The 11,495-nt window shown below is 45.9% G+C and overlaps 2 protein-coding genes across 2 annotated transcripts; both read left to right on the forward strand.

Moving 5' to 3' along the window:
• The first annotated feature begins 3,185 nt into the window (after positions 1-3,185).
• On the forward strand, positions 3,186-3,996 carry LOC123134017 (Bowman-Birk type proteinase inhibitor B5). The gene is made up of 2 exons (XM_044553382.1): positions 3,186-3,404; positions 3,537-3,996. Exons 1-2 carry the CDS (start codon positions 3,329-3,331, stop codon positions 3,731-3,733), a joined length of 273 nt encoding a protein of 90 aa, XP_044409317.1. The 5' UTR covers positions 3,186-3,328; the 3' UTR covers positions 3,734-3,996.
• Positions 3,997-6,851: 2,855 nt separating this feature from the next.
• LOC123079129 (uncharacterized) lies at positions 6,852-7,373 on the forward strand. The gene is made up of 2 exons (XM_044501808.1): positions 6,852-6,994; positions 7,129-7,373. The coding sequence occupies exons 1-2, from the start codon at positions 6,919-6,921 to the stop codon at positions 7,371-7,373; spliced, it is 321 nt and encodes a 106-aa protein (XP_044357743.1). The 5' UTR covers positions 6,852-6,918.
• Positions 7,374-11,495: the final 4,122 nt, after the last annotated feature.

The following is an 11,495-nucleotide window of genomic DNA, read 5'->3' on the forward strand; positions in this document are numbered from 1 at the left end:
GATCATCTTACTTACTACCGTCATTCTAGGTAACCAAGATGCATAAACATAATAAACATCACATGCAATTATATACTAGTGACATGATATGGCCAATATTATATAGCTCCTTTGTTCTCCATCTTCGGGGCTCCATGATCATCTTCGTCACCGGCATGACACCATGATCTCCATCATCATGATCTCCATCATCGTGTCTTCATGAAGTTGTCACGCCAACGACTACTTCTACTTTTATGGCTAACGTGTTTAGCAATAAAGTAAAGTAATTTATATGGCGTTCTTCAATGACACGCAGGTCATACAAAAAATAAAGACAACTCCTATGGCTCTTGCCGGTTGTCATACTCATCGACATGCAAGTCGTGATTCCTATTATAAGAACATGATCTCATACATCACAATATATCATTCATCATTCATCACAACTTCTAGCCATATCACATCACATGACAATTGCTGCAAAAACAAGTTAGACGTCCTCTAATTGTTGTTGCATCTTTTACGTGGCTGCAAATGGGTTCTAGCAAGAATGTTTTCTTACCTACGAATAACCACAACGTGATTTTGTCAACTTCTATTTACCCTTCATAAGGACCCTTTTCGTCGAATCCGCTCCAACTAAAGTGGGAGAGACAGACACCCGCTAGCCACCTATTGCAACTAGTGCATGTCAGTCGGTGGAACCTGTCTCACGTAAGCGTACGTGTAAGGTCGGTCCGGGCCGCTTCATCCCACAATACCGCTGAAGCAAAATAAGACTAGTAGCGGCAAGCAAGTTGACAAGATCTACGCCCACAACAAAATTGTGTTCTACTCGTGCTATAGAGAACTACGCATAGACCTAGCTCTGATGCCACTGTTGGGGAACGTTGCAGAAAATAAAAAAATTCCTACGGTTTCACCAAGATCCATTTACGAGTTCATCTAAGCAACGAGTGATAGGAGTGCATCTACATACCTTTGTAGATCGCGAGCGGAAGCGTTCAAGAGAACGGGGATGATGGAGTCGTACTCGCCGTGATCCAAATCACCGATGACCAAGTGCCGAAAGGACAGCACCTCCGCGTTCAACACACGTATGGAGCGGATGACGTCTCCTCCTTCTTGATCCAGCAAGGGGGAAGGAGAGGTTGAGGAAGAAGGCTCCAGCAGCAGCACGACGGTGTGGTGATGGTGGAGAGGCAGTACTGCGATAGGGCTTCGCCAAGCACGTAACAAAGGAGGAGAGGTGTTGGGGAGGGGAGGGGCTGCGCCTTGGATGTTATGTGCAGCCCTCCCCTCGCCCCTCTATTTATAGGGGAAGGGGGAAGGGGGCCGGCCCCCTCTAGATGAGATCTAGAAGGGGGGCGGTGGCCAAGGGAGGGGGCTTGCCCCCCAAGCAAGGGGGGCGCCCCCACTAGGGTTCCCCCCCAACCCTAGGCGCATCGGCCCAAGGGGGGGCGCCCAGGCCTCCAGGGGCTGTTTCCCTGCCCCCTATGGCCCATGAGGCCCTCCGAGAGGGGTGGCCCCTCCCGGTGGACCCCCCGGAACCCCTCCGGTGGCCCCGGTACAATACCGATATGCCTCTGAAACTTTCCGGTGACCGTATGACAACTTCCCATATATAAATCTTTACCTCCGGACCATTCTGGAACTCCTCGTGACGTCCGGGATCTCATCCGGGACTCCCAACAACATTCGGTAATCACATACAAGTCTTCCTAATAACCCTAGCATCACCGAACCTTAAGTGTGTAGACCCTATGGGTTCGGGAGACATGCAGACATGACCGAGACGGCTCTCCGGTCAATAACCAACAGCGGGATCTGGATACCCATGTTGGCTCCCACATACTCCTCAATGATCTCATCGGATGAACCATGATGTCGAGGATTCAAACAACCCCGTATACTATTCCCTTTGTCAGACGGTATGTTACTTGCCCGAGATTCGATCGTCGGTATCCCAATACCTCGTTCAATCTTGTTGCCGGCAAGTCACTTTACTCATACCGTAATGCATGATCTCGTGACCAGACACTTGGTCACTTTGAGCTCATTATGATGATGCACTACCGAGTGGGCCCAGTGATACCTCTCCGTAATACAGAGTGGCAAATCTTAGTCTCGATCCGTGTCAACCCAACAGACACTTTCGGAGATACCTGTAGTGCACCTTTATAGTCACCCAGTTACGTTGTGACGTTTGGTACACCCAAAGCACTCCTACGGTATCCGGGAGTTACACGATCTCATGGTTTAAGGAAAAGATACTTGACACTGGAAAAGCTCTAGCAAAACGAACTACACGATCTTGTGCTATGCTTAGAATTGGGTCTTATCCATCACATCATTCTCCTAATGATGTGATCCCGTTGTCAACGACATCCAATGTCCATAGTCAGGAAACCATGACTATCCGTTGACCAACGAGCTAGTCAACTAGAGGCTTTCTAGGGACGTATTGTGGTCTATGTATTCACACGTGTATTACGATTTCCGGATAATACAATTATAGCATGTATAAAAGACAATTATCATGAACAAGGAAATATAATAATAATCCTTTTATTATTGCCTCTAGGGCATATTTCCAACAAGCGTTGCATGCGGAGCTCGCGGTTTCCGATCAATTGCAAGCCAGCTGATAGGGAAGCCAAGCTAGCTAGCTCGTGTTTGTGCATCAAGCTTGCTCGCGTGTGGTGGCCGGGATTTCAACGATCCAACAAGTGGGGACCTAATTGCGTTTTTGTTTTGGTCAGATGGATTTATCTGTAAATGTTAGGGACCTGTTTGTTGTAGATATATTTGTGATGCTTTATTTTTTTAGTGCGTCTGCTGGACCGCTACGCGCTATATTTTTGTGCGTCTGCTGGACTGAATCTGCCACGGCGCGCTAAAATTACTAAAATGACGCTGTAAAATTATTTTAGCGCGTCGCTTTTTTGGGCGTCTGTTGGAAATGCTCTAACACCATGCAAGAGAGAGTAAGAACAAAGCTCTGTCCTCGCAGATTTCTGTGGTCGAAAGCCTCAGAACCACAATCAAAATATTTCAAGAAAATTTAAGTCAGTCTTGGATTTGTGCTACAAGTGTAATAATTGCCCTGTGCGGATATGTCATGTGGAACACAAATGTGTGCAGTGGTGCCCCCATGTGTCTCAAACTTTATCATCCCGCTCATGATGGCATGCATGCATGCAAAGCAGATTGCCAAGTAAGGTGCCAAATCTGCACCTATAAATAGAGGTGCTACGAGCTCTGGCGAACAACAACTACAACATAGCTTTACACACAACCATAAGACAGAAGTGAGAGAGCTTTGCGGCAAACCATAGAAGCAACCATGAAGAACACCAAGCTCGTGGCGATCCTTGTCCTCCAGGCCATCATGGTCATGGGAATCCTCGCACACGTGAATGGTTGGTGGTTGTTCATGCTTGTTTATTCTATTTGTTTCCCTGACAGATTGAATGCCCTTGTGTGATTACATTGAGTCTTATTATATCTTATGTGATTAACTAATTGTGATGTCATGCCATGCATGTGTGCAGCCGATTACTTCCCGAAGTGCTGCAACAACTGCAGGTCCTTCTCGGGGGTCGACGTCTGCGACGACGCACACCCCCAGTGCCCCAAGGGCTGCTCGGCCTGCCGCGTGGTGACGCCGAGCCCTCACAAGACGTTCCGGTGCGCCGACATGAAGAGCACCGTCGACGGCACCTGCGGCGGGCCATGCAAGAAGCACTGATCCGTTCAGGGCTTCAGGCTCAGACGTGGTGTGCCGTCTAAAATAAAGCTCAGATGATGAGCCAGCTTGTCACAGTGTTTGTGCGTGCCTGTGGCTCCACCTTGCATACCGACAATACATACGCTGTTGTCGGTCGTCGTTGTTTCATCACCGTCATTGTTCTTCGTTTTAATTTCTTCTTCAAGAGTTGTCTGTTGTTGCTCGCCTTTCAGGTGCCTGTTGTATCATCCGCGAATAAAAACGTGTGTTGGTTGTGTGTCTCAGCTTAAAATGCCTTTGGTCATGTCACGCCATTTTCTTAGGGACATGGCTTTAATATCTTTCTACTTGTCTGCACTGTAGAGAACTCTTATTGTCCTACTATTCTCTCTCCCAAAATTCGAAATTTTTGGCTGCCAAATTGTCTGTAACATTCAGAGTGCTCAGACTATTGGTAGATCTACCCTCTTGGTCCCAATGCATACATATATGTGCCAAATAATAAATTTATTGTGTCTACTTTAAGTCTATATATAAGGAAATGCGTAAAGAAATACAGAACGTAATTGTTCACGTGTGTCGCCCTTGAGAAGGTATGAGAATCATCCCCACCACCCCTGCCCCTAGCCCCAGGTCTCTCGCTCGTTCCATTGGCGGCAACAATCCATTGCAAACTCGATGTCGGGAGGTAGGCTGGATGCCGGCTGCTTATAGATCCAAATGAGTAAGAGCATCTACAGTCGGGCGTCTCAAACCTTTCTCAAACGCCCGGACGACCGTCGCAAACTGGCTTCAAACACTGACCGGCACCCTCATATCCAACCCAAAAATGTGGCGGATATGGGGGCGTCTTGGCATGCCCGGGACAGCCCGCCACATCGGACCCGGCCGACGTTGGCCCACCCGATCGCACATACATTCGTCCTCATCCGCTCGCCGAAGCAAATCCTAGCCACTTCACTCCACTCTCCAATGGTCTTGCCGGATTTACTGAGTCCGGCTGTAGATGCTCTAATAAGAGGCCAGGGTGCTCACCAATGCAACTTACTCCTTTACTTTGGTAAATATCATCAATTAAATATATCGTGTGATGTAGACATGTAGTTAATATGGATGCAAGCCATTTTCTTCTTGGAAGACATTGCAACGATCCGTGGAGTGTTTTTACCTTGCATTTTACATGTTACAGTGCCTATTCTTTGCGGCAGAAATTTACCATGGCTCGATGGTGTCTGCACTTGTTGCCAGCCACCTGTGCCTTCTATAGCCGTAGTACGTACTCCGTACAAGTTTTGCATGTGGTACTGGGCTCGTCATCATGGCTTGATGCAATCTCAAGCTCACGTGGAAGTAGTGGCCGCCTGGCCGGCCATGCGACATTTTCCCTTTCTTTAGCAAAGGCTATGCGACATTGACTGGCTCAGTGATGCCGTTTCTATCATGCAAGGGGCAACTTCTTCTATCACACAAGGGCCAAGTTCTGTGCGTACAAATAGAACGTGAAAGCTGTGTGTTTACAACTGCAGTAATTTGCGCCCGTGCAATCTGCACTGCAGTACGCGACAGCAGGTCCTGAAGCTCCCACGCGAGTAGTATGTTTTTTCTCGCTGGTGAACACTTTTACCAATTGAAGACCGTGTTCTGGTTTAAGAAGAACATGGAAGATCGTTTGATTTGCTGCAAAGGGAGTCGTATGCCTATTTTTCTTGTCGGTGACCTGGCTTTAGTAAGGTTTGTCCCTTTGTTATCGCCCCAAAGAAAAAGACTGTAGCCCTTGGTGGTTTAGTTTATAGAAGAAACACATGAGCCACACAGTGCTAAGTCCAGGACTCGAACACTGGTGGGCAGCGAACACGCCCGTGCTGCTAAACACACGTGCGACACTTGGTTCTCCTAATTTGAATTTGATACACAAAGTTACAAGCCATGTGTATCCTTTTAGCGCATTATTTCTCTACCATGGCGTGCCTATCTATATACCTTCACAGTCCATATTAATCTTATGAAATGTGGCGGTGACGTGACGCGGAGACAAGTAAGGGGTGAGTAAAGTGGCGGTGGTAGATATGTGAAGATAGTAGCCGTGTAGACCTGATGTGTATTGGAAAGGGAATTGTTCATGTCAAACGAAACCGAGGTAACTCTATAAAGTGATAAGGAACTTTTTTGAACATTAGTAAGGCAGCTCTTTATTCATGTCACAGAGTCATTGCATACAATGTCCTGGATGCGACCAGGAGTAATATCACGGATGAGAGAGTAAGAACAAAGCTCACTCCTCCTAGACTTCCTAATCCCAAGCCATAGAAGCAAAGTCAAAATATTTCAAAAAAGAAAAGGTAAACTTCTTAATGTACAGACACGTATTTCATATTTACCCTGTCACACCTATTAGTTCAATAGCAGTGATCCGCCTCGTTTTTGTTGGCCACCTATTAGATCCAAAGAAGCATAGGCTAGTTGTGAGAGAGTATGTAGTATAACGAGTCTATTTATGAGGTAATTTTTTTAGTGAATAATGAAAATGTGCTAGCTTTTGAAGTAAGAAAACTTTATGATTATATGTAGGTTATTAATGAAATGTGTTTGTGGTACTTAGGTTGAGTGAGGTTTTCTTTTGTCTAAGTCGATGATGCTAGCGGTCCGATGTAATCTCAATACACTTATCCATGCATGACACGTAGGAAAGCTCAATGTGTTGACTTAGACATTAAAGAATCTCAAAAAACTTATAATCAGAAACACGCTTAAACTTTACATGTATCCATTTGGTCCAGGTATGTCCTATACTCAAGGAGGCGAGAGGTGGTGCATGAGCTATGTGCAGGATACATTTGAAGATCGTGTTCCAAGTGTCTTCACCAAATACAGATGGAGATGTTTTTGAAAGGTTATAGATGAAGACATAACAATTAGCTTGGCCTAGATTTGGCCTACAAGTCGAATGATTGCCAATTTGCATGTCCATTGAACATGTGAAAAAAAATATGTGTGTAGTGGTGCACGTTGTGTGTCGAACTTTATCATCCCACTCACCCAGTTGATGGCACGCGGGCATGGTAGATTGGAAAGTAAGGCGCCAAATCTGCACCTATAAATAGAGGTGCTACTAACTCTGGCCAATAACAGCAATTACAACATAGTATTCCACTCACAACCTAAAGAGATAAGTGAGAGACATTTGCTCGAAAACCTTAAAATCAACCATGAAGAACACCAAGCTCGTGGCGATCCTTGTCCTCCAGGCCATCCTGGTCATGGGAATCCTCCCACACGTGAATGGTTCGTAGTTGTTCATGCTTCTTTATTCTATTTGTTTCCTTAAAAAAGTTTGATTGCCTTTTTGCAATTCCATTGATGTCTTATATACCTTATAAGTGATTACTAACATGATACCATGCTATGTGTGCGTGCAGCCAACTACTTCCCCAAGTGTTGTGACAAATGCAGGTCATTCTCGGGGGTCGATGTATGTGACGACGCCCATCCTCAGTGCCCCAAGGGCTGCTCCACATGCCGCGCGGTGCAGACAGGCCGTGTCAAGATGTTCCGGTGTGCCGACATGCGCTCCACCATCAATGCCACGTTGCAAAAAGAACTAACCAGTTCAACTCAGATCACAAGACTTGTTCCGCCAATAAGAGAAGCTCATATAAGATGAGAATTGTCACCGTATTTATGCGTACATGTGGCCTCACAATGCACGCTGACAATGCATCGAGTAATAAGAATGCCAGTGATCCTCCCGGTTCCTCAGCCGTTTGGGATTCCTGGCCGTCGGATCGGCTGGCTTGATCGGATCTGGGCCGTCGGATCGACCCCTAGAGCGACCGCGTCCGTCGGATCAAAAAAAGTTACTGCTGGAATGAATAGTTACTACCGTTTCGCGCCACCGCGCGTAATTAGTCTGCCCCATCGGGGGCATTTTCGTCATTTCGCCTGCAGGTGTATAAAACTTGACCACCCGCGTGGAGATGACCTAGCCCGCACTCGCGCCCCCTCCCTCGTCCTCGCCGCCCCGCCCGCATCGCCCCGCCCTCTCCCCTCCTTCTCCCGCCCGCAATGCCGCCGCCCCGCCCGCATCGCCGCCGCCCTTTCCTCTCCCTCTCCCTCCCTCAGTCCTCGCCGCCCCGCCTGCGTTCTTCCCCATCTGCTGCTACCTGCGTTCTTCCCCATCCGCCGCCGCCGCCCCCAGCCTCCGCCCCCAGCTGCACCTAGTCATCGCTCCTCCCGCACAGCCGCACTCGCACCGCCCCCTTCCCCTTCCTCTCGCCTCACCTCTCTTTCCTTCCAAATCTCCTCCCGGCCTCGCCTCTTCCTTCCTTCTCCTCCGGCGCCTCCTCCCCGTTGGCTCCTTCTTGCCCCTCCTCCGCCGGTCCTCCTTCTCCTACGTCACCCGGAGGGGTGCAGCTGTCGCTTGCGTTGTAGCTCCCCCTAGGAGCTCGCGCGCCTGATCCCGCGGCAGTAAGGGGCCGCGGCAGCCGCCGCACAGCCTGACGACCAGGAGCTCCCCGGCGTGGTTCCCTGGATGGAGGGATGCTTCCTCCATCACTGCCTTCTCCGTGCCGACGCCATCAGTAGCGGCGGCGGTCGGGCTGATGCGATGCGACTGCAAGCTCGTCGTGAGAGCAGCGGCAACGGTAAGCTCACCACTCCTTCGTGTTGCACCTGCTAGACCTCCAGGTGCATCTCTCCCCCCTCCCCCTCTCCCTCCCTAGAGAATCTGGACCTGGAGATTTCAAACTGCTGAGCGTGGAATAGAAAACCCTAGCAATTTGGTGTGGTGTTCATAGAGAGGCAGATCCAGCTTTGCATTTTTTTCTCATGATGTTGTGTTCTTCAATTTTGCATTGTGTGAATAGGTTAGAATTGAGGGGGTGGGTAGAACTAGATGTGTCCTAGGTATCTGCACAGTAGTTTTTGTTGCCTTCCTTAGCTTGTTGGGTACCTGTTTATTTTCTGTTTAGGAGGACCGATTTGTCATGAGGTTGTATCCTTTCTCAAGGAATTTTTTGTTCCTATCTGATACTAGCAGACAAATTGGTTGCAGGGTAGCCAGGGTAGGTCTTTCTGCATATGCATTTGAATATGAGATGTCTCAAGATTGTTGGTCTACTTCTTTTGGTCTTATACTGACTCTGTCTTTGGTCAGGACAACTTTGAACAACTTGTGTGTCCCTCTCAGATTCCTACAGAAGAAAGGATACATTTTCTTTTCTATTGGATGGACAACAAAATAACCACAACAATAGGTCTATCAGGTAATTGGCCATGTGTCTTTATCCATCTGTAGTTAGAACTTATATGTCAGATTGTGCAAACCACCTCGATTGTCATCTAAATATTATCACGATCTTTCTTTTTTTGTTTAGCCTAGCAAAGGTCAAATTGCTTCTTCTTTTCAAAAAGTAATTTCTGATGTTTGGAGTTTGTGCCTCCAGGATCTTGGGCTTCTACTAATCTTTTTTGAACTTTGTTAATTTTGTCAGAAGAAGCAGGAGCGAAGCAAAGGCAGGATTCCATGGTGAGTTTGGAGTTTACCCTCTGTTGAAATTGGCTCTCATGCGAGCCGCGACCTTTTCTTAGCCATGGTGAGTTTGAGGCTTACCCTCTGTTCTTGCTAGCCAAAATTGGTTTCTCACTGAATAATGTTCATCACACTATACTCAAGAATACAAAGGAAGCTACCCAAATGTGATAGATCCTACTCTTCGGCAGCTTAAATTTAAAGATGTAGTAGCTGAACAAGACTAGGATCATGTTTATGATGCATTTTCCATCGATACAGAGGTATGAATCATTGAATCCTATGATTGACATTGTAAAAACTCTCAGTGAGCAGCCTACCTCCTGAATTAATAGTGAGAAGCCATATATTTTCCTTTTAGGTGTAAAAAATAGTAAAAGATGAGGTAGCCATCTCCTACTAAATTAATAGTGAGAAGCCTACCAGCTGAATTTTATTCTTAGATGATATGAAGGATTATCGATATTTACTATTTAGGATGTATACATATATGTTACTGGTCTTATGATATTGTTAGCAAAAGTTTTAGTGCTCTTTATGGTCGACAGTGGCGTGCCGCTCCAAGACACTCTGCTTTCCATCAACGCCGACAACCACAGCAGGGGTGGATCCAGCCGACAAGAGGCAGAGCGGCGGTCAACGGTGGTGGCCTGCTCCCAAGCTGCAGGTGAGAAGGTGACGCAACAGTGGTTGGTTTGCATAAATATTCGTCAATGCATTCTGAGAATATTTTGTGAGGTATCCTGATTGGCATATGCCGCTTCCAGCATTTGGGCATCGTGGTTGTAGCTCACAGTCAGGTAGAAAATCAGTTATGTAGCTATGCCAAATTATTTCCTTCAATATTGTAAAAATTTGTGTCCATTGCAGGAAGCAAAAAACCTTTGATGGTATATGACTTAATAATCCACATGGATTCTTATACATAGGCTGTTTAATTACTACGTCCACCATTTCTTTTCAGCTAAAGTCTTTGTCATACTGTGTATGGTGTCAATGCAAACTACCAGAGTCAGATGAGGCTCACAATAAGCAGCAATATTAGTGCCACTCCTATCCAGTGTTGATAACTTGATATTTAGCCTGTTTACCTGGCACCATCAGGTCCAAGGCATTAGTATGCTCTTACTTATTGTACATGTCAATAATTAGAGAACTAGATTAGCTAACCTTAGCCGTGCATCGCTCCCATGTTTACTCTTCTTTGGTGCTGCTATTACTCACACAATTTGGATCGGGAATACAACACTGTTTAACATTCAGTTTTGTTTTCTCAGTGCTTTGGAGAAGATGGACATGAGGCCCCAATGGTGGTGGCCTCGCTTTGTTATCCATGATTTCCCTCATTTGATTGATTTGACACATGTTCATTCACTAGATTATAGTCTACTTCGTGTATTTAGTTCTAGGTTGTTTTGATCTAAGTGGTACTTGATTTCTTGGCATTGTTCATTGCCTCGAGCCATGTCTGATACTGAATTTGACCATGATCCTCTTGCAGTAAATATGACTTATTTGCTCTCTATTGGAATATTTCTTTCCACATATTGCTAGCTCCTTAGGTGTAATGTTGTTTAAAATATTTGTCCTGGAGCTCCTTTGCTCCTGTTCTTGGTGTAGATAAACCAAAACTGCTCCTTTTAGGCCATCCAAGAGTCTTAAACGACCAACATTGTAATTAGCATATGTGGACAGTGTAAGGTAGCCTATGTCAATATCTGAAAGTTTTTTGTGTTTGTTTATCCTCCTTAAATCAATATGTTCTTTTGATTTGTAGGACTGTTAGTAAGGTTGATCATCGGCAAGCGAAAGTGCTTCGTGGATGCTTGCACGACCAAGGTGATTGCATATGGACGAGCTGGTGACGAATCAGTTTCACTTTTGTATTTCCTTTTGCATTGGCTTATTTGATTTCAATGTTATGGGTTCAGTGTTCATCTTGGAAAAGATCTACATCATAATTTGGTGTCTCCATTTAGGGCTAAATAGTAAAAAATATTGTTGTTTCTTGTAACGATAAACAACTTATAGTTGTTTTGGTAGCATAATTAGGTAATGATATTGTTAAAAGTTTAACTGATTTATGAGAATAATTCCATTATTTAGTCTCACGGTCATGTTCTTCCTTCAGCGGCTTGGGAGGGAGGAGTGCATGTTTTCGAGGTAAAATGCATGATGAATTTATCTGTAGGGTGTTTTGGCCATATGTCAGAGGAGATCATTGGATTTTCCTATCCTTATGTTTTACTCCTGAAA

Source organism: Triticum aestivum, chromosome 1B (assembly GCF_018294505.1).
Source record: "Triticum aestivum cultivar Chinese Spring chromosome 1B, IWGSC CS RefSeq v2.1, whole genome shotgun sequence".
In the NCBI taxonomy this organism is placed as follows: domain Eukaryota; kingdom Viridiplantae; phylum Streptophyta; class Magnoliopsida; order Poales; family Poaceae; genus Triticum; species Triticum aestivum.